Source organism: Mustela putorius, unplaced genomic scaffold (genome assembly GCF_011764305.1).
Source record: "Mustela putorius furo isolate JIRA1106 unplaced genomic scaffold, ASM1176430v1.1 tig00000430_pilon_pilon_pilon, whole genome shotgun sequence".
NCBI lineage: Eukaryota > Metazoa > Chordata > Mammalia > Carnivora > Mustelidae > Mustela > Mustela putorius.
The window spans coordinates 21,760,326-21,784,464 of NW_025421377.1; the positions used below are offsets into that span (position 1 = coordinate 21,760,326).

The 24,139-nt window shown below is 39.9% G+C and overlaps 1 protein-coding gene across 1 annotated transcript in view; it reads right to left on the minus strand.

Moving 5' to 3' along the window:
* Positions 1-24,139, minus strand: part of ADAMTS3 (ADAM metallopeptidase with thrombospondin type 1 motif 3) — a 251,730-nt gene that overhangs the window by 16,300 nt on the left and 211,291 nt on the right. The window contains exons 8-18 of the mRNA XM_045079854.1: positions 23,611-23,716; positions 23,066-23,209; positions 22,250-22,382; positions 20,059-20,172; positions 17,935-18,080; positions 16,600-16,775; positions 15,312-15,445; positions 13,174-13,297; positions 8,447-8,527; positions 6,595-6,758; positions 827-992 (exon numbers count right to left, since the gene is read on the minus strand). Coding sequence (XP_044935789.1) covers positions 827-992; positions 6,595-6,758; positions 8,447-8,527; positions 13,174-13,297; positions 15,312-15,445; positions 16,600-16,775; positions 17,935-18,080; positions 20,059-20,172; positions 22,250-22,382; positions 23,066-23,209; positions 23,611-23,716 — 1,488 coding nt within the window. The remainder of the gene's footprint in view (positions 1-826; positions 993-6,594; positions 6,759-8,446; positions 8,528-13,173; positions 13,298-15,311; positions 15,446-16,599; positions 16,776-17,934; positions 18,081-20,058; positions 20,173-22,249; positions 22,383-23,065; positions 23,210-23,610; positions 23,717-24,139) is intronic.

Below are 24,139 nucleotides of genomic sequence, written 5' to 3' on the forward strand. Positions count from 1 at the left end.
AATTATAAAATAAATCGTTGACACATGCATTCCCTGCTCTGAATCATTTTTTCGTTCTCCATTACTCGGCATCATGACTCGGCCTTTTGCCTTGTCCTGCATGTTGGGGAAAACTCCCTGTAGCCAGCCCAGTTCTGGAGCATTCATTGTTCAGAAGTGGGGAAATGGATGAACGGAGAAACTTAAAAACTCTGGGAATGGCTTAATGGATTTACTTGAGCAAGGGCAGAGAGGCAGCACAAGGGAGTAAGACATGTAGCCAGAAGCCAGACCACCAGGTCTGTATCTTCGGGTCTGGGGAAATGACTTCTCTTCCCTGTTCTTCAGTTTTCCAATCAGTACAACAGAGATCATCACAGTGCTGACCTCACAGAGCTATTTTGAGGGCTCGTGCACTAATATAGACAACATTTAAAACAGTAACTGCTACCTGGTACAACTAATAGCTCTTTTCTTACCATCACCGATAGAAAAGAAATGCACAGCAAAAGTGGAGAAGAAGAAAGGCCAGAACCACAGGACACTGCATTTGGGAGAATCTGGGAAAACTCGAGTCATTAAAGGGACCAGCAGATGAACATGAGACAAAAAGAACCTCAGGGAAAACGGCGAGAGGATTTTGAGAAGGTTTACCGTGGTTAGGAATGGACGCCTATCCTTTGTAGATTCAGAGATTTCAGTAAAAATGCTTTGTACTTATGTTTTGGTTGTTATGTCTGGTATTTCTCAGACTGTGGCCTCAATGAGAGGCAATCTTTAATGTAGAAGCACTGGAAATGGCCTCTTATGAATTACATTGAACGTACTCAACGTGGTCAATTGTTACCTCCACCACAGGGTTTGGAACACTGAGACCAACTCTTCAAAGCCCATTCAAAAGTATCTAATTCTTCCTGGATGACATTGTTGCTGCTGATTGTAGGTGCGGAATCTTCATGAATGATGTACTTATACGTCAGGCTGGAGTGGGTATCGTTGTCTTGAGGTATGATCTAATGGATACATGAAATAGACAGGTAAGTCACCTGAAGGGGCTTTACATTTTCAATAAAAATCAACTATTTCAGAATAGTCATCTTATTAAAACTGGAAAACTTTCGGGGCGCCCGGGTGGCTCAGTGGGTTAAGCCTCTGCCTTCAGCTCAGGTCATGATGTCAGGGTCCTGGAATCCAGCCCCGCATTGGACTCTCTGCTCAGCAGGGAGTCTGCTTCCCGCCACCCCCCCCGCCTGCCTCTCTGCCTACTTGTGATTTCTGTCGGTCAGATAAATAAATAAAATCTTTGGAAAAAAAACTGGAAAGCTTTCAAGCAGTTTCTGAAAATATGTTTCTGTTTCTATCAAGTAAATTATAAGGATGCCCTGTTTAACAACAACAACAACAAAAGATGTAAACATATAAAACTTTGACCATAAAAAATATAAAAAATAATAAATTTTATAATAAAAATAATAAATTTCCAATGAAATTCACTGTGGATTTCCTTAAGTTATATATCTCCTTTCTGCATTTGAAAATTATTCTTTAAAGTAACTGCTTTGTCATGATGACAAAAACAGTAATGTTCCCTCTAGAAAATGTACACATTATGGAAAAACACAAAGAAAATAAAAAATTACCATGATTTTACTAAATCAGAGAAAACCAAAATCACTTCTGTTGTTTTGCAGTATACCCTCAAGATATTTGCATCCTGTGGGGTGTGTGTGTGTGTGGTGTGTGTGTGTACACTCGTACATACTTTCTGGCTTTGCTTATTTCACTTAATGAGTCATGTACTATTTCCCAAGACAGTAAATCTTCTTTGAAAACATACTTTTCAGTGTCAGTACAATGCTTAATCCTAAAGGTAGTATGCATTATTTAGCCATTCACTTGTTAATAAATACTAGTATTGATCATAATTTGTTCCCCGCTTTGTGATTTCTGATTTTCCTTAAAAATGGAACAAGTGCTTTTTATAATTCTTAGAACAAACTGATGAATGGCCCTTCAGAATACTCAGAACAATTATTACTTTCATAATGAAATTATATGAAAGTGTCCCATTTGGCACTACATACTATGTAATTTTGATCTTTGTTAATTGAATGGGTAAAAAATTGTTAATTTTAATTGTTATTTATTTGATAAACAGTAAAGTTTAATTTTCCTGGTTTATTATTAGTCACTAGTTTTCTGGTTCATCCTGCCTTCTTTTTTATTGGTAAACAGATCTTTTTTATAAATGACTGCAATATGACATAAGGACATTAATCCTTCTTTTATAGTAATAAGCATTGCAAATACAGTCTCAGGTGGTTGGTTTGTTTGTTTGTTTGTTTTTGTCCTGTAATATTGTTTATGGCAATGTACTCTTTTTTTTTTTTTTTTAAGTAAGCTTTTATCAACCTTCCTGCACTAGCTCTTATAGGATTATATCAGTTACATGAAGGGAAAAAAGTATGTGCAATTTACTAGTATTTTAAACTAAACTTTTAGAAATGGCTATTGTTTGAGAGATCGAGTAATATTAAACCCACTAGTATGAAGGATTTGGTTATCTGGGTTTTTGTGTCTGTTTGTCCCCTAGTGTTTGCTTCTAAAGCAACGTTACAAATCAAGCACTGAGCCCTAGACTCTCGCCAGAGGCCTAGTGCTTCCAGCCACAGACGGGTACTGCCATGGTCCCAGGCTCCCAGCCTGGGGTTCCAGCCCTTTAGAGAGGAAAAGAAAGGCCATGGTGATAGAGCCCTGCTTGTCCAGAGCCCCGCCGCCCTAGCTACAAATCTCTCCTTCTGTCTCTAGCTCTCTTGTTCCCTGCGGTCACCCTGCTCCCGGTGGACGAAGCCCGGAGGGAGGCTAGCAGGCGGTGAACGGCCGGGCTCGGCGGCCAGACGCCTGCGCCACTGGGAAAGATCGCAGCGTAATCAGACGAGTGAAACGGACCCTCTCTTCTCCAGCCACCCAAACTTAATTCAATTTTGATTATTGCATATTTTTGCTATAAAGTTATATAACCTATGAAACAGAACGACAGTCAGAAATAAACCCACAGAAACATGAACAACTAATTTTTGACAGAGGTGAGAAGATCACTTCATGGAAAAAAAGACCTTTTTTTTTCAACAAATGGTACCAGAGCAAGTCACTGTGGTGGCTTTAAAAATGTGTCCGCAAACTCTTTAATACTTTCCCTCTCAAGGACGAGGGCTCAATTCCTCTCCCCTTCAGGGTGGGCTGGTCTCAGTGACCTGCTTCCAGCAAACAGACAACGGCAGCATGGATGGGTTGTTCCTCCCAATATTCGGTTACAGAAGACGGTCTCTGTCTTGGCCACACTCTGTCACCTGGATCACTCATTCCAGGGGAAGTCAGCCGTCACGCGATAAGGACACTTACGGAGTCTCCGGAGAGGCTCACGTGGTGAGGAATGTAGACACCGGCCACCACGTGGGAAAGCCGAGAAGCAGTCTGCGGAGGCCTTCCAACAGCTCTGTGCCTGAGCAGGGAAGCAGATGTCCCCGCTGGAGCCAACGGTGGCCTCATGAGATGCCCTGAGCCACAGCTAGCCGTTTCCGCAGCTCCCAGTGGCCTGACCCACAGAGGCTACGAGATAATAAATGCTGCTTTGTGTTTACCTAACAGGTTCAGAGTCATTTGTTTTGCAGCAATAGGTAATATGGACATCCATATGCAAAAGCACGAAGCTATCCCATCATACAAAATTTATATAAAAATCAACTCAAAATGTAAAAATAAAACTTCTAAGTAAAAAAAATAAGAAAATGCTTTAACATTGGATTGGGCAGAAATATGCATATATAAACATATAAATAAATAAATAAATATGTGTGTGATATATATCACATATCAGAATCTTGATCCATTAAAGAAAAAAATTAATGAATTAGACTTCAGGAGAGTTAAAATATTTTGCTCTGTGAAAGCCACTATTAAGAGAACAAAAAGAAATGATAGACTAGAAGAAAATATTTGACAAGTCTTATATTTTATAAAGGACATTTCAAGTATATATAAAGATCTCTTAAAATATAACAAAAAAAGATAAAACAACTCACTTTAACAATGGGCAAAAGATTTGGACAGACACTTCACCAAACAATTTTCAAAGAAAGAAAAAACGTCCTTGGAATTGAGTGGGGATATCTGGTTTTAAATTAGTATAACATTTTTCATAGAAAATCTGATAAGTTGCATACAGAATCCAACAATATTTTTCAAACCAGGTAGATGTCTTCGGCTTTTATCCATGAGCCCCGTGAGTCATACAGTGAAGGGCAGTGGTCCCTGTGAGAAGAGAAATAGGCCAGGTTCTGGCTTCCTGCCAGGGTCAGGCTCTGGGCTCTGCCCAGGGAGCAGAAGTCCCTACCAAGACGGCGGTCTCAGGTTGCTGAGGACATGGCAAGTGGAACTTGCAGGGAGGGCCCTAAAGAAGAAAGGGCTGCACGGAGGGGTGGCCCAAAGCAGCGCACGTCCTAGACGGAAGGCTGTTCTGTGCATGCCGAGGCTGAGTCACCACACTGTCCACAGAGAGTGGCTACTGTGGGACTGGGAGCAGGACAGAGACACCCGAGGTCAGGTGGCACTAGGGACACAGGGGTTCTTATCTAGCCAGATGAAACGGCCTCGCTAACACTTCAGATTGAGTGTTAGCTAAAGCATCAGAAAGGCCATCCCGTAAGCATAACGACAAAAGTGAAACAGATCAGCCCCAACAAAGGATAAATTAGGCTTCAAAGATCAGGAGGAAATGACAGCCTGTAAAAAGCCCCATAGCCTGTAAAGAAGGTGACATAAACCAAATGCCCTACACCTTACCAACTATAATGTCCAGTATACACTTAAAAAAATTGGAAGAAGCAGGAAAATGTGACTCATAATCCAGGAAAAAAAGCACCCACAGAAGTAGACAACAAGAAGACAGACACAGGACTTAAAGGAAACATTAGACATAATGGTGAAATATATGGAAATCGCAGCATAGGAAGGGAAATGATATTTTGCAATTTTTGTTTTAAAAGGGCCACATGGAAATTCTAGGAAAGAAAAGAACACCATCTGATGTGAAAAATTAACCGGATGGGCTCAACAGCAGTTTGGAGACCACATAAGACACAGTGAACTTGAACATAGCTCCATAGCAATGATCCAAACAGAAAAAGTGATTACAGAGGATGGACAAAGCCCAGGAGACACGTGGAACAATTTCAACTGGATTAGATACGTGTAAATGAGCCCTGGGAGTGAGAGGTGGGGGAAAAATGCACTTGGTACACAATGAAAAACTCAACCCAAATTTGGTAAAAACAAAAAAACAAAAAACAAAACCCCCAAAAAACACATTGACTCAGATTACCAGGATGCTTGATGAACCCCAAGCCAGATACAAAGAACACCACAAACTAAGCGTATCACGGTCAAACCGCTGAACAAACAATGAAACGAAACAAAAAGCTAAAGAGAAAATCTTTCCAGAGCAGCCAGGGAAAACGGATCCATCACAGGCAGAGCAGCCATAGGAAGGACGTGGACTTCTCATCATCAACAATGGGCTGTGGAGGGGCTGCGTTAGCAAACAGAGTCAAACAGGGTCAGAAGACAGCTCGGGCATGCTGGCCCCTCTTGTGTTTCTTCACAGCAGGCTGAGAGCCTTTAGTGCAGAAGCCTGCTAGCACCAAACTCAAATTTTTATATACCCAGTTCTTTTCCATGTAGCCCAAACAGGTGTATTTTTAGCCAGTTGGAATCAGATGAAACTGCACTGGGCACCTGCTAAGGATAAAGGACACGATGGCTGTAAGGATCCCAAGCTACCGCTGCTCTTCGGAGCTCCCAGAGTAGAGATCCGCACTGTGCAGCTGCTGGACATCACCTAACCCCAAAGGCCCCCTCTCCCATCCCTTCTCTCCCAGGAGTTCCTTCTGCTTGCTTCTCTCCTGACTGGTGGCCAGACCTGCAAAGGCGTGAAGGTGGCGATAAAGCCGGTGCCCACTACTGCCAACTTGTGGTCACAGCTACTTCACACATCCGCCCTGCCATTCCTTCAATTCCCCAGTAACAGCGTGAAAACCACTTTGAAGTGCTAACACACACACACACACACACAGAGCACTAGTTACCAAAATGTTTATATCTTCTGAAGACATCTCCTAAGAACGAGGGTGAAATACTATGATCATTGGAAGTTGAGGGAATTCTTTGCTAAGACTCACACCCACGCCACAAGAAATGCAAAGGGATGTTCTTTATGTCGAAGGCAAATGCTACTACATGGAAAGTCCGATTTACAGGGAAGAAGGAAGAGCCTCAGAACTGGTAAATATGTGCGTAAATATAAAAATCTACTCATCTTTTGTCTCTAAAAGATAATGGATTACTAGCAGTTAGGGATCATAATACTATGTTATTGAGTTGATAATGTACATATAATAAAATATATGACAAAGTTGTACAAAGAATAGACAGCGGCAGGTAAATGGAATTTTAAAAAACAACTAAAGATTCAATGTTCGAGGTAAACTGTTTTCAGATAAATTAATTATAAAATTATAAACTAAACCAACCACATAGTAAGCCTGTAATACCACATACCAGAACGATAACTGGATCGTGTAAAGGTCCATCTGTGTGAAGAGTTTCAATGTCATCTTCAATGTTATAGACCCATTCCACGCCCAGATCGATGAAGGTTCGCGACTTGGCTTCCTCCCCTTTGCCATTTAAAATATAGTGGCCTGTAGCCTGGTTCTTAATAGCTAAAAGGAGAAAAATGGGTAACCAGCATACATTTTATTTCATCATATTACAGGTTTGATGACCCACAGCAAGTCTACCCCTTTCTATAAATGAAAGACTGTTTATTAGCATCAAGGCAATGAAAATGAGTTAGTTCTGATAAGACTCGAATTCCCTTCATTCAGCATTCAAAATCCTCAAGCAGTACTCGTAACTAGTCAAAAACAATAGCAAGGTGGTTAAATAAAGGAGATAAAAATGAACAAATATTCCCATTTGAAAGGACTGTTAAAGATGTTACCAGTTTCTTATTTACTCCTGTATATTTCCTCAGAAAGCTGGGAATATTTTGAAAATTACGGATACCTCTATAATCATTAACACAAATCATTTATGCTAGGACAGCACATAACATAATGGCATTTTTACTTTAGGGTGCTATCTCTTTCTAGTTAGTAAAAGTATCGATAGGTATCCAAGATATTGAACTAATTTTTAGAGCAACAAACAATTAGTTCTTATGTTTGTGAAATTCCAAGGCCACGTCTCTACTTACATGGCTAGAAAAGGTGGTTTACTGTGATAGAGTTCTTAATGCATTATTATCTACTATATATTATTTAAAGATGCTTTCTCTAATGGACAAAACATGACCAATAGAATTTTAAAGTCTCAGGGTATTTACCAGCATATAATAAATTAGAAAATAAAATTTCATGTTATTACCATTCCTGAAAATGTGTAGATAACATGAGCAATTTTAGTTAAATACATTTATTCCTCTTGAGCTTTTTGAAACTATCTAATGTTTCCAAGGATAATAATTTCAGTTCTAGGACAAAAAAATAAGGAATATGAATTACTGGGAAAAGAACTATGTCTGACTGCTAGATTGTTAAGGGATCTAGTAGTGAATTCAAAGTAGATATTAAAAAACAGTTCTATGAAATACCATAAAACAGGTCATTTTTTAAAGTCACACATTTAAAATAAAAGTAATGTGACAAATTTTCATCGGGTTGACAGGTGATACTTTCATTTCAGCGAGATTCTTCATGCTTTAATAGGTCAGAGAATATGTGGAGGTCATGTTTACATTTGCACATACACTTTGGAAAAAAATCCCTTTAGAATGACATTTTTATCCGATCCTCTCGTGAAGGAGGGAAAGAATTGTAAACAGCTATGCAAATGGATCTGCCGGTGCCAGGCAGGACCTGGACGCGTCACAGACACTGGCTTTTCAGTACAAGAACTTAAAATGCAATAAAGTAAGGACAGGCATACGATACGGCATCAACCAAATATCAGAACTAATTTGCCAACATAACTATGGCAAATTTTTCTGATATTCTTCCTTAATTTAGTGCATTTTATTAACATATTCCTTCTTCTCATCCCCCATACAGAGCAAAAATGCGTAACAAACCTTTTCTTCATATAAATAATGAACCAACCCAGATTTCACCAAAAATTAAAGCTCTGTTTTTGAATATTTTTTGTTTTAAAGAAAGAAGAGTGGGGAGAAATGACCATTGAAAACCAGTAATGCATTTTCATGTAATTCTGAATCTTGCGTATCTATGTATACAGATATGTATACATACAGATACACATACATCTACATATGTATCGCTCTCTATTTGTGGTATCTTTGACATTTCTCTAAGTGCATGTTACAGCAGAGCCAGCAGACAGAAACACTTACCAAGAATATGAGGAGAAGCCTCGTCTTCTTGGATTAACACATGTCTAGCACCAGGGGGTATATCAAACATCTTAAGGTACCCTTTGCATGTGTAGTAAATATTGGAGAAAGCAAAGAAGAAAACAAAAGCAACAACCATGGTTAGTCAAGCATGAAATTCTTACTGCTCCTGCATGCAGAAGAGGACATCCATAAACTCAAAGCAGTTTCAGAAATGAACTTCAAAGCTTTGGTAGTTTTTGTGACAACTGGAATGAGATTAGAGGAGACGTTATTTTATTTTATTTTATTTTATTTTTTTTATTAAGTGGGGAGGGGTTAATCTTGTTTCTAACCTATCAGTCACTTATCTTGTATTGAACCATGAACTGTGTCAACAATTCAGGCACATATTATACTTTCCTGTCTCCCCCTGTGAGTTTTGGTTTTCTGTTGTTGTTGTCGTCATAGTTTTCTGTTGTCATCGTCGCTGCTAATTAATTAATTAATTAATTAATTCAATTTGAGTATTTATTAGTTTATTCAATTTATTCAGTCATTGCTGTTAAATTAAGTTATTTATTTATTTATTCAATTTGACACACAGAATGTTACATTAGTTTCAGGTGTACGTAGTACAACACAGTAACGTGTCCAGTTTGTGCATCAAACTATTTTAGTTTTCTAAACCACCCTTTTGAAGTGGGGCCAGTGTTTAGTGTACTTAGTTGGAGAACTTCTTGAGATATTTTATCTGTCTACATATTATTTTAAAAGGTTTAGGGCAAGCACAGATAGCTAAACTTCTAATTAATGAAATATCTTCACATTTAAAGCCTGCTTTGTTCTAAAGAAATTTCATAAGGAAGATCAGTGAGTGGCTTTCATTTTTCTTATGCTCAGCCATTAATTTTAAAGCCTTGAACAAGTTTTATTATGGGAAAGGTTGAAAATACATTTTTTAGATTTGACCAAACCATTCAGCTGGAACAGGTCCACAAGTTATGTCATACCCTGCCTTAAAAATGTGCCCTAAACTCAATCTTCTAATCCAGAAATCATGAAATCAATATGCTTAATAGATTGCCTTGGGTTTTAAAATCTTGTATCAATCCTATTACAGGCAATGTTAAACAAATCTTAGTATTGTCACACGTCCTAAAAATTATCTTAAGATCACTTAGAATTAAGATCTGAACTATAAATCAACAATAGGACAAGTAGAAATCAAGATGTTTTATCCAGGAAGTCTGAATTATTAGAGGGAGGTGATGCAGTAGACACCTTACCTAGGAAACATCCAATTCAGGATGAGTGTGACAGGAATTCCATTATAAATACACAACTGCTGATGTTATCACAAAGAAGTATGGTTGTCATTTCTATATGGACAATAAATATCCACGCGTGGGTAGATTTACTCAACTTCTCCACAATATTTATTACTGTCTTAACTCAACGGCACAGTCATTTGGGGGTCAGGGTTTTCAGTACCTGAGTCGGGGTCAAGTCGCGTCCGTGGACCATAGCATGTTTGTTCTGAGTGTGCAACGGTTAGACATAGCGTGTTTCGTTGCCGACCACGCACAGTAAAACAGCTTGAAGCCATTATGGATGCCCGTCTTTCTGCAGTTTCCTACAACTTACCCAGTACAGTTTTAGCTTCCCTTGTTTCAGCAAGAGAAACATTACGAGCTCCTTTGGGTAAAGTGAAGGCGCCTCTTGTCTTCCCTTAAATAGAATGTTTTTAATTAGTGAAAGTTTCATGTTTACCAAAGTCTTGCCATTTCATTGACTGTACTATAAGCTATAGAGAGTCTATTCGGTAAGAGAGCAAATAATCCTGTAATTTTATGTGTTGAAGATCAAAAGGCATTTTCAATAGTTAGCTACTATAGTTAATAGTTAATAGCCAATGAAACGAAGACTAAGAATGAATGAGAAATGAGAAAGGTGATTGGAAGTTGAATACTTGCAGATTTCACTTTCCAGCAACTTGAATTCTGTATGGCACCTCTTGCTTAAATGTTTCCCTGTTGGAAAATGTTAATTAGTCTATTGAGTGACTATGATGACAACACCAGTGCAAAAAAATGGGTGTTAGGTTGATTATCTTTGAATAGTCTGAGTCTTTAGGACTGAGGAAATCTTTCTTCTCTTCTGAACTTGATTCACAGGTTTAGTCTAATTTTTGAGGTACCTGAAAAATGCGTCATGACCTCATACCACAGAATGGATGATTAATGGAGATGATAAACGGCAAAAACCTTTTTCTTTACATTAATTTACTCTGGAAATAGAGTACTATGAATGATTTTATGGAACTAGAATACTATGAATGATTTTATACCAAAAAGAAGACTAGAGCTGCCATAGAGAAAGCGCTCTTAATTGCTTCACACTAAAATGAAGAAAATTACACGGTATTCCACCAAAACAGTAACATGTCATTTTAAGTCTGTGTACGTTCTTAAAATAATATAATCAGCCAGAAATGGCAATGTTTGTTTTTTTTAACCATTTAACTATTAAATGATTGCACGGGAATATCAAAACCATTGGTAACAAAAAATGCTTCAGAGTGACCTAGGTCTGCCTCATTCGGTATATCAAAGAACAGAACTGGTCTGTGTGCGGTTAGCTTGCGCAGGGGTAGCGGAGGTCTATTGAGAGTATAGTGAATTGGGAGAATTATTCCATTTGGATGAAGACTAGCTTTTTTATACTTTCTCTTCTTCTAAAAACAGAAAATCCCTGCCATGACCATGTGCTCAAAGTAACCAATTTCTTATCTTTATTTTTGTTTTGTCTTATTTTATCATTCTTTTTTTTTATTCATTAAAATAAGACTTTAATGTTGGGTAGCTCAGTTAACACATACAACTGGAATAATAAAGCTGTGTACTTAAATTTATTTTACATTTATAATTAGACATATAATAAACTTTTCATTATATAAGATAATTTTTTTTTTACAATTAATAAAAACTTGATAAAGTTTTATAGTTTCAGTTTTTTCATAACACTAACAGACAGGGAGGATTTTGAAACAGTCAAAAGATCAATTTATTTCTTCATTAAACTCCTTACAGTTAAAAACATTACATCACAAGTTACTTTTACACACTGAAGTGGAATCTTGCCAAAATATGGTTTTTTTAAATCCCTAGGGATTACAGTATTGATCATGGAAGCATTCTAAAATAATGGCTGGAAATGGGGGTACTTTATTACAAAATAGTATCAATAGTATCAATTAATCTTGTTATTGGGTCATGAAGCATGAATGAGTCTCAATTTCCTAATCATTCTACCAGAGACTAAGCCAACTATGTGGGGATGATGGAAGAGAAGTTTCTCGAGAAAAGTCCCACACCAAATTATCTTTAAATGATGAATTCCCAGAGACAATTTCCCCATAAACTGAGTAATATTTGTCACAAACTAAATTGAGTCATAACTGTTAAAAACGAAAAAAGATCGTCCCATAATAAATGTTTGTATCCAAATCTTTGATGAAAATTTCGGTAAATAATTATAAAATTACTCATAAGTTCACATGTTATTTGTATTTTTTTCCTCCAAACTTCACTGTATGCCTAAGTCCAAGTCATTGATTCTGAAATAAACAGTAACATTCACACACACACAAGCAATCATATCTCAGGGTTGTATTTGGTTATGTACCTAATTTTGTGTAATATAAAACTGTTAAAATTATGTGAAATATGGAATATAGATTTATAGATTGATAATTAGGATACACTTGTTCGCCTTTAAAATAGAAGAAATACAGCTAATGCAATATTTTAAAAGTTGTGTTTAAAATTTTGTGATTTTTTTTAAAGTTCTGATCAACAATTTATGTGAACAGAAATTTCAAAATAACCCTCAATTCTAATAATTATGCCTAATGTGTTTTATTAAAAGCACAGAATAAGGGTGCTCAGGTGGCTCCGTCGGTTTAGTGTCCAACCCTTGATTTCTGCTCAGGTCATGATCTCAGGGGTGGGCAGATCAAGCCCCACATTGGGCTCCACACTGCGTGTGGAGTCTGCCTGGGATTCTCTCTCCTTGTCCCTCTGTCCCTCCCCCCTTGCACACACTCTCTCTCAAAAAGAAAGAAAGAAAGAAAGAAAAGAAAACAAAGGAACAAATAAACAAAATAAATAAATAATAAAAACACGAAACAAAACAAAACACATATTCTAACTAACTACTATAATTTATATTGATTTTATTTGACCTTTATCTAAATTAAGTAGACAATTTTTCATCGTGGATGCCACGGATTATGAATTTAGTCCAAATGTTTTTATTTTTATTCTTTTGATTTTTAGTTCCTTAAAAGGTAATTTGGGGGTGTCTGGGTGGTTCAGTCGGTTAAGCGTCTGCCTTCAGCTCAGGTCATGATGCTGGGGACCCGCGTCGGGCTCCCGAAACAGTAGGGAGTATGCTTCGTTCTCCCTCAAGACCAGGGAGTCTGCTCCTCCCTCTCACTCTGACTCTCCCCCTGCTGATGCTCGTTCTGTTTCTCTTGTCCTTGCTCTCCCTCTCACTCCCAAATATATAAATAAAATCTTAAAAAAAAAAAAAGAAAACAAAAGAAAAGGTAATCTGAATAAAAATAAATCAGCAGCTAATTTTTTGTCATGTTTCTAGGGAAAATGCTACATTCCTAAAAGATGTTTCAAAAAGTACAAATCGTAGAGAAGGAGATACCAAATTCATGAGAGACCTCATCTTACCAAACTTCTTGGGAGTTCTGGTGAATGTTCCCTTTATGGTTCGACAATGAGAATTATCTCCTCCACAGACGCCGCACTTATCCTCAACCTTAGTAGAACCGATTTCTTTATCACAGCCCACTTTCTGGAAAGAGATGTTAAACGTGACTCACTTTAATATGCCGAGTGAAGGTCAGCATCCTAGACAAGGACAAACCATTTGTTTTATCGTGAGCCTACAATAACACAGTCTGACCAAACCTTGACTTTAGCTCTGATTTTTTTTTTTAAGATTTTATTTATTTATTTGACAGAGACCACAAGTAGGCAGAGAGAGAGAGAGGAGGAAGCAGGCTCCCTGCAGAGCAGAGAGCCTGATGCGGGGCTCGATCCCAGGACCCCTGAGATCATGACCTGAGCTGAAGGCAGAGGATTTAACCCACTGAGCCACCCAGGTGCCCTCTAGCTCTGATTTTTAATGCCTCAATCTTTTTGAAGAACTACTATGAAGTCAAGTGACATGTACTCTAGGTTAAAATCTACTGTCAGATAAAACCCCCAGTCTAATGAAATATTTACCCCAACACACAGTCATGACCCATCAAACATCTATTAAGTACAGATATTATTGTTGATGCTGAGAAGACAAAAAGTAAGATGGTATTTTTCCCTCGTTGTTCTCTTATTTGGAAAGGTGACTAATAAAAGGATGAGATGGGCATTAGCATAAGATTTACAAGCTGTCTAGGGATGCAAAACGAAACTTTACAAAAAATGAAATAAGACGAAATCAGAGAGGGAGACAAACCATAAGAGACTCTTAATCACAGGAAACAAACTGAGGGTTGCTGGAGGGAAGGCGGTTGAAGGATGAGGTGACTGGGTGATGGGCACTGAGGAGGGCACATGAGGGCACTAGGTATTGTATAAGACTGATGAATCACTAAACTATCTCTGAAACTAAAATCCAACCAACCAACCAACCAACAAAAAGACTTGACCAAGTGTTGGTGGTTTTCACAGGGCCCTGTCGAAAGGCATTTCAAGAAGACAGAGGGAGAAAAACAGAGCCATGGAAATTGTACGCTCACGGAAAGTGGGTTCAGAGAGCAATACTGACGCCATGTTTAAGCCAATGGAAAGTTAGTGCTGTATGAGAAGGGAAGAACAGTGAAAGATTTGCAAAGCACGGGCCACGAAAGGCCCTGAATATCAGGCAGAGTTTATGTTTTCACATGCACTTAATAGGGAACCACTGAAGGTTTTCTGAACTGGGAACAGGCCCCTTCACGGAAGTCAGTGTGGGGTCGGGGAATGTGATAAGCCACCGCACTCAGAAGTTTGGAATGAAAATGCGGAGAGACAATGACGACCACATGTTGGATGTACCAGATACTGTGGGAGGGTAAGAGATGGACAACAGTCAGATTCTACTTTCTGGGGAAATTCATTTCAAACGTGAGGTCTCTGCATCCTTGAGATTCATTCCTACAACACTTCGGTTGTGCGGAAATGAAGAAGAAACAGACAGGACTAACGTGTTCGGCTAATAATCCTGATTTCATATTGGTTCAACTTGGGAACAAGAACAAGAAAGTCAACCGCAGTTTTTTAAAAAAAGAGTCTCAATGGGGCAAAACCCACTTTTTGCATCTTTGCCTCTTTTGTTCTGAGTGGGAATTCAGTGTTTAAGATTAGAATCAATTGGAAAGTAAGAGAGAATGAGAGGGCACGAGAGAGAGAATGTCTATTACTTTTTAAAATAAAAGATACAATACATATAGCATTGCGTTTTCGAAAAAAGCTCTGTAGTGTAAAAGTAGATGACCACTAGTAAAATACTCAAAGCAAAAAAGGCCCTGTCCATCCTGAGCCATTGAATCCCCAACCGGAGGGATCGGAGTAACTTAGAAAGGCACGAGGCTGGAAGAGGGGGGAAAATGATGTATTGACATCTCGATTCTGCCAACGGCCAAACATCGTTATGAAAAGTGAAATTTCTCCCACAGTTAGTTTAGGCCTCCTCAGCTCGTCCTAGATTCAACAGATTTTACAGATAAGACAGGGTTACCATCTTTCGAAAACATGCAGATGAGCGACAGTCAAAGCAGAACTGCACGAGAGCACTGGAAGCTTCCGGGGAAGGCGGGCGGACTCACCACACACTCTCCCCGCACACATATGCTGTACGGATCTTTGTAAGAACAGTGTGTCCCGTCATGCACCAGCTGTTTCATGTACACCACATCTCCCGTCTCTCTGGATTGGCAGTAAAGGTGGCATCTTTTCTTGGCTGCAAAAGACGGAGCATTCAATCGACTTCGTACAGAAAGTGGCATATTTGCACACTACAGTGATTTTATTTGTAAAATACGGAGTTTCTGCATGGTTTCCCCAAAACAAAACACTGTATGAATAAATTAAAGAAAGAATAGCAGAAAAGGATACATATTTGGCACACGGCTGATCCAAACTGTGAAACTTCTGAGAGCGAAAAATGGCTGAATTTAAGAACTGCATAGGAATGACCGGGACTGTCCCAGGCATACCAGGTTTGACGTCAACCCTGGATTTGACCACAGTTCTTCAATAAATTTTAATTAGAACCAATTTCATTTCAGTGACACTTAGAGAATTAAAAGGGTTTCTCCTTTGTTGGAACCAATGACCGAGTATGGTTTATGCCTCACGTAGGATCTCATTAGTTAAATGTAATATAATTTATGCGACTTGCTTCCATGAAACCAATAAAAAATAATGCATTTCTTCTCGATCCATTACAACTTGGAGTTCTTAGGTAGATGCATCTTTTCTTTAAAACAGCTTTTAAACTGAACTCAGCAGTGTATTGTGTCATATGGTAATCATGTAGCCATCTTGTTTCAGCCACACAATTATGAAGCATGGTGAGGTGTCCCCATCTGAACACACTTAAGCAAAACTTCAGAGGGATAAAGTGAAACACTAAAAGGGAATCCCCAAGTGTCTTTTTAATAACTAGGATACGGTACAAAAGTAAAAGGTTATGATGTGCCTTTAGTTCTCAAGTCATGATCTTCTCGTTTCTGACTTGACTGTAAAAGAAGAGTGTTTTTTCTCTAGTTCTTCGAAAAGGAAAGATCACAAAATTCAAGAGGGTTTCCTAGTAGAAAGATGCCAGTCAAACAAGGAAATGCAACATGTCTCCTATGGGCTGCTTTCCACGGGTGTTTTCTGCAGTGACGGTGGGAATGCTATTGGCCGGGAACTAGCCCACAGTCCTCACCTCTCTAGGGGAAGCACTATAGGAGCCTCGCTCTTGGAAAACCAGCAGGACTTACCCCTATAAACACCGAGTTTTCTAATTTACCGAGTAAGGCCCCAGAGTCCAAGGGATCGGTGTTGACAAGGCTTACAAACGCGGAGACCCCATCCACACAGCAGGAAAGACAGCGAGCGTCTACTCACAGTCCGGATGCTCGTATGGTAACCAGTGGTGTTTGGTATTCTGGTATTCGAAGTGCGAGTTACGCTGCTGGCACTGCTGTGCTCTGAAGTCCTCAAAGTGTTTTGGGCATTCTTCTGTATTACAAAGCTGGTACTCAAAATTAACACCAGGACAATCCTGACCACCATTGATGGGCCTAAAAGAAAAGACAACATTGAAAAAGGCCCCTTGGCTCTGGGCCAGCAGTTGCAGCTTGCAGACACAGTGCTCGAAGGCAGAAAGCCAGAGCGGCTGAGCTGTGGGCACCAAGGGAATGAACTCACTCTTCCCAATTTTCATCCCTTTCCAAAAGCACCATCCTCTCCCTGTGTGCGTGTCTGGGGTAGGGTGGGGAGACGGGGACCAAAAACTCAGCTTAAATCAGCATTTCCAACAGTATATTTTGAATGCACAGTGAAAGTATAGAAAGAAATTTTTAAAAACTTATATATACGGACCGAGGAAAATTATATCTCCTCCCATGCATAATACCATGGAACCCAAAGAAATTTGATCACAGCTCTACGTCTTAGCTTTCTCCTACACAGAATGTGGAAAATAATCCCACCTTCCTTACAGAACAATGGAGAGGACTTCCCAAGGGAACACATGGAACATACTTGCGACAGAACCTGAGCCACTCTTAATTTTCTTTGTTTTTGTTACTTCCACTACTACTACCGGCATCTCTTCCCGTGAAAACAGCTATGGGACATTCGATATACTTGATGAGAAACTTTCCCAGAGCCATCCTGCTACCAGAGACTGAAGAAAGCACTTTTCTTACTTGGTAAACCCTAGACCAGAAAGAAGGCCCTCAGGTTTGCTGAGCACACGAGAGGGACTTGTTGTATTTAGTCTGACGGGGGGGGGGGACTATGGAGCTGTTCCCCCAGTGCCTCGGGCTTCTTTCGCCATCCTTCTGTGGTCCTGCTCAGCTGTGTTGCTCTCCTAACCCTGGAGGGGGTGAGCCCCTGGCTGGAGCTGCTCCCAGGTTGACCAGCTGACACCGGGGCTTCTGCAGTGGCCCTCCAGCCTCGGGGCCCAGCACAGGGACAGAGCTTCCCTGCCTAGCTCCTGAGGACTTCTACACGGCAGTGCTTCCCAGATCTCGAATTTTCACTGGAGCCTCGTCTTCGCCAGTGACGACGCTTTACGGGATTGATGAATAGAGATTTACCCAAAACAGACACTTAAACCCCTGGTGTTCATGTTTGGTATTTGACATGTACTTCATGAAGCAGAATACTGATAACATACTACCGGAGCATTTTCTCATCTCTCCAAAAATAACTGAATCACAGGAGTTTACTCACGCGGGATTATTACACTGGCGCGTTCTGAAACGGACCCCGATTCCGCACGTCCGGGAACAAGAGCCAAATTTGGTCCAAGATCCCCAGTTGCCATCTTGTTTTTGTTGATTAGCATTTTTCCACATGCAGTGGCCCTTATAGCACCACTTGGGAAGATGACAAAAGGCAAGTATGAGAATCAGGCATAAGCTAACGCTCAAATTATTATACAACTACACCAGTTAAAGGCCTTTCTTTCTTCTCTCCCCGCAGGTAAAAATGCATTTAAAATTAGCCTAGCACAATTAAAACTATAAGGTACCCTAACTAGGACAATTTAGACTTGCACTTTTAAGTATAAAATGAAAAACAAATTCACTCATGCAGACAAATTCTTAAATGACTAATCAAACAAAACCAGTAAGAATGATCTGTGGACCTAACTTGCATAGTAGGCATGGCTCTACCCTTTATCCCTCATTAACTAGATCATCAGGGTCTTTTTAAGTGTAACATCGTCCTCTGGAATGATTTAACTTATCTAAAACATGCACAGTGTTCAAAACACTTAGATATATTTCAAAATTTTCATTCACAGTGATGCTGAGAGATAGGGCACTTGTTATCTTTACATTTTAGATGAAGAATATCAGGGCCCAGAAATGATCGTGCAGAGGATGAGACCAACGGACCAGCAAGTTAGTGGGAACTCTGCAGGGCGGTTACTACAGGGACACCTGGCTTACGGTACCCAGCATACGGCGGGTGCTCAACAAGTAGCAGTTCCGCTCAACATTCTGACTTGCTTTTTTGGTCCTACCTACAATAAAAATGTTTCTTAAAACTCAAATTTGGTAAATTCAAATATAACACAAATATGTTTAGAGAAGTTGGATGTTCAGAGTTGATTTACAGGATACAGATTTCATAAAGCAAAAAATGAATCAATTCATTGTCGCTCTTGTTTTTTTTTTTTTTTCAGTCAGAAGTTTGTAACACTGAATTTTTCCAAAGCAACACACTTTCTGTAATCTGTTTAGCATAATACCTAACAAAGTTTAAACACCAATAATGGCAGATTTATTTACTGTTATTATTATTAGCATCATCAGAGCAAATACAGTTCACACACAAATAGAGCTTTAAATGGCTTTAAAAGAATTTAAAGCTATATAAATTTTCCTTGCCAGCTTTTGGTCCTTTCTACAATATCTTATTTCCAAACTAGTCAAGGCTCTTCAACTTGAGTTCTTAACATGGCTTTGTTTTGGGTTTGGTGATCTTTCCCCTTATGAGTAGTGTAGCCTGGCCCCTGGCCAGTTTCTGAGCATTCAATCTTGACTACACAATTCGAGATTTAAAACCTCTGGGCATCTTTCCCCAAGGAGCAAGGCCAAATCCTCTGTATAAATTCACATGATACTTTATTTCTGGACAACTTTCACAAGGAGTGGGATGCCAGCAAGTAAATCAAATCCCATCAGTAGGGGCCCAGATACTCCCCTGAGCTGTTGCTTCCTATTCTATCAGGAGTAGCTGAACGGTGGTCTCAAAGATGTCCTAATCCCCCAAGTCTGTAAACGCCCATATCTGGAAAACGCTCTTTGCAGATGGGATTTGGTTAAGGATGTTGAACTGGAGAGGTTATCCTGAATTACGCAGGCAGGCCCTCACTGCCAGCATAGCACATGTGTTCTTAGAAGAGAGGGGCAGAGGGAAATCTGCACACAGAAGAGAAGGAAACCATGTGGCCACGGAAGCAGAGACCGGAATGATGCAGTCACAAGTCAAGGAATGTGGGCAGCCCCCAGACGCTGGAAGACGCAGGAACAGATCCTCCCCTCGAGCCTCTGGAGACAGAATGGCCCAGTCCCCACATCGAATTTGGCTCAGTGAAACTGATTTTGGACTTCTGGCTCCTGGAACTATGAGAAAATATCCTTTCTGTGGTTTTCAGCCACCAAGATTGTGGTAATTTGCCATGGAAGCCCTAGGAAACAATGCTGGTGCGTTACTGTAATGAAATCCTAGACACCGTGGTTGGTACAAGAATGATGACAGCCAGGGTCCTAATTTTCCAGGCTTCTAAAGACACTTATGAGGAAACCTATCTCAAATCTTCACTGTATAAATAGATATACTTACTTTTCCCGTAGCACATTCGGTCCCATCAAGTGGGGGTCCCTTTTTTGTCTTACAGAAGTAGGGGTTATCGGGATGGCTACACCACAGTTGTTTACATGGGTCAAATGTTCGGAACTGGAAGAGAGAGAATCAGGATCTCAATGAAAGAGAGATGGCATGTCCTACCAACCTGTGTCCGACGGCACCTTGTGGACACTTTCTTCATGTCATGTCCCTTGGGTATTTTAATTTTAAATTAGTAGTAACAGCTGTAGCATGATAAGAAAAAAAAATCCTGCCCAAGTATTAATTCCAAATTAATTCCAAGGAAAGGATACTTGTATTCTTCTTTTCTAAATTATCAATGATAAATAATAATTAGCGATTCTCCGGTTGTCTTCAACATTTCTGTATACCATTTCTGTTTCATGGTTTTCAAATAGATAGTATGGGAATTTTAAAGAATCTGTAAATATTATACCATTTTAAATGTGAAAACTTATTAAGATAGTTTTGAAGCTCTCAAGTTATTAAAACAGCTTCTCTTGTAAATAATTGTATTGTAAATAATACTAAGCTGACTAGTCTGATTATAAATAACTAGTTATGAACTAGTTAGATTGTAAATAATACTGAGCTGACTAGAAGTAGAAAATATTTATAAGGCTTGCTATGTGAGATGAGGTGTTCTAGGTATAACAAAACCTCATAATGCATTCATGTAGTTGAGAATATATTTTCCATATATTTAATACTCAAAACAATCCATGACTGAGAATCTGAGTTATAAGTAAGGCATTAGTTATGCTTATAAGTGAGATAATACCAGCCAGACTAGAATTGCAGCACTCTTACACATGAGAATTCTTTTTGTTTTCCTAAAACACCACATTATAATATCCAAATGGATGTGTAAGCCACATATTTGTGTATGGTCTTCACTTGTCTGATGTCTTTGTAACTAAAAATGTCTTACCATTCTCTAGATTTGAAAAAAATCAAACGCTGGTTTATTCACGTGTTGATTTTTCACTGTACTTACTACCCATATACAGCCTCATGGACAGAACTTTTATTATTATTATTTTTTAATTGTACTCATTTTGGACCTGGGTTTTTTGTTTTTTCTTTTATTGTTGTTGTTCTAATTCCTATTACTTAATCTAGAAATTGTACTTTTCCGTGACATTGGGGCAAAGCTTTAGAATTCTCAGGTCTTAAAGCACTGACGCAGGCAATAAAGGACTGACAGCCTGTCCCTTACACACCGACCGAATGGCTGGAGATAGCCCCACACAGAAGATTCCAAACAGCACATCAACTTCTTCTCAGTACCTTGAGATAGTTACTTTCTCTGCTCTTACACGTAAGGCTTGCTCCAACACATGAAAACCCCTCCTTTCTTCCTTTTCTTCTTCTGAACTACTAAAGCTTGATATCGAAGTTTGGTGCGATACAGCTCTAATGTGCACAGCCACGTGGGGGATGGGCTATCCCGGACCCCATCACCATGTGCCTGCATTGGGCTCAGCGCTGTAATTACAGCATCAGGTTGAACCCTGATACCAAATCTATGAGATAAATGCTATCATTATCCACATTTTTATACCCAAGGAAACTAAGAGAGATTGAATAAAGTGCTTAAAGTCATATACTTAGTAAGTATGAGACCCACGTTCTGATCGCCCACCAAGCCTCAGGAGAAAACCCATATCCCTGACCTTCCGGCCATACCATAGGATTCTCACGTGGGAATATACCATGACGACCCTTCCCTATGGTCACAGATACATGAAATCCAGCCAACAAACTAGTGAAAAACAATCAACTGAAGGCTTAGACGTCATCTCTGAAGGTCACAAAAACTAAGGGAGTGACAGAGCATAAAGCCTTAGAGCCTGACCATCTCAGGCTCGATGTCGAGCTGCCCTGTTTACCAGATGCGTGATTTGAGCAAGTTGGGCTTAATCTCTTTAGTCTTGGTTTTTTCGTCTACAAAATTAAAATATACCAATTCCCATCTAGTCGGCCCCAAGGATTAAACAGGGTGATATATTTGAAGCTCTTAGCCTCAGCGCACAGAGACACATCAAACACAAAATCATGGGTAGATAGTCTTCTGCTTGACCCGTGAGCCTACGAAGCTCACCAAGCAGGAGTGAAGCAAACAGATTTCAAGATGCAAAATCTCAACTGACTGTGAGTGACGTACCGCAGTGCACATTTTATAACCAACCCCAAAGTCAAAACGACATTGTTCATCCATAGAGTAGTTGATTCCAGGAAGTTCTGGGAGTTTGGGCCAGTCATGTTCAAAAGGGTCATCGAGGAGACAGTCGTAGGAACTGTAAAAAGGAAAGCATTTCATCTCATTAATTTTTTTTTTTTAATCCCATCCTAATGAAAAACTGTGCTTAGGTTACAGACTCTGGAGTTTCATCCAGTCATACAGCAAGATCACAGAGTCCTACCTTTTAAGGTTTCTGGTTTCACTTCCATTCAGAAAAAGACCCATCATATCCTTATTCATCCCAAAAAAGAAGCCAAACATGACTCAGGAATACAGTAGAATTGTGACAGCCTTATTCATGGCCCCCAGGGGACCCCCCCCCGTGGTGGGATGGCACAGATCCCAGCCCCCACCCTACAGGGCATATGTGGCACTCTCTGCGGGCGCCACATGACCGTCCTCGCTCTCTTAGTCCCTAACTCAAGTTTGACCACCATAGATTTACTAAAAGGAGACCAGAGTTAAAAATCCTCTTAAATTCTAGGCTTATGGCTTAAAATACTGTGATTACATTATGGGATTATGGTGCCAAAAAGCTCTGAGTCCTAAGAAAATGTTTATCATGAGTGACCATTCTCATTCACTGGGAGTTTGGTTAAGGTCAAATCCTAACTGTCAGTTTCATGTCTGTGTTAGGCTACGACAGAAACACTCTGGGGACACACAGAAGGGGACCTACTGGATGTATCTCTTAGGCTACGACAGAAACACTCTGGGGACACACAGAAGGGGACCTACTGGATGTATCTCTTCAGCTCTTGGCCGCTGCACCGGGACCAGTGGTAGCGATGAAACGCGGCCTGCACCAAGGGAGCCATGACGCTCCCCATAGCGGTCTCATCGCCGCACCTGTTGCCTTGTCCGTCGTGCTCCATTCCCAGCCTGCAACGGAAGTGAGACCTCACGGGTGAGAACCAGAGGGGCCATGGATGGTGCTTGATTTCACTCTTGGAAACCTGTTCAGGGGACTGTGCGTTTTGAAATTAATGTGGCTTTGGCGGAGGAGTCCCAGAGACTGTGAAATAGAGAACAAATGGACAGAAATGTCTTCCTCGTCCCGTCGCTGTGAAAAGCACGGGCGGGGGGGGGGGGGGGTCTCCGCCAGCCAGAGTCACTTATTTAGTTTCAGCACATGACCTCTTCCCTGTTTTCAGCTCCTCACACTTGGCAAGGAACGAGAGTTGCATGCTGGCATGTACTCTGCCCAAAGTGTGAACAATACTGAGAGAAGCGGGCAAGAAAAGACCTTTTTTTTCGCTTTATAGCTGTCAACAGTGACTTACACATGGCCAGTCTCATGGGCTACTACAAAAGCAGATGAAAAACCATCCTCATGATTCAGGGTACAACTTCTCACTGGATGACACATGCCTGTGACCGGAGCATATCCTGTAGAGAATAACAATTACGTTTATTTTCATTTTATGAGAAAGCCCATTAAGAGCTACTACTGGACCTTTGCCTGGGGGGGGAAGAAAAAAAAAGCTTTTCAGGAAACAGAGGCAGTATTATTTCGCTGCTAGCATTAGGCCACATTCTCTTGGGAAAGCCACACACAGGTAATGCTCTCTAAAAAGATTCATTGGGTCTGCGTTTTCTCTGTCCCTAAGAGAAGGAACTGCCTGGGGTTACCATTCTGTTCTGCCCACCAACAAAGCTCTGTCTTTCTGTTTTTAGTGAATGGTCCTTCCTACGATGGTACTGATAAAAAGAGCCAGAAATTCCATCAGTGTTGAAAAGAAACTCATCCGTCTACTTTTTTCCAAAGTCTACGTCGGAATTTATTAGATAAATGTAAGCTGACTTTGGAAG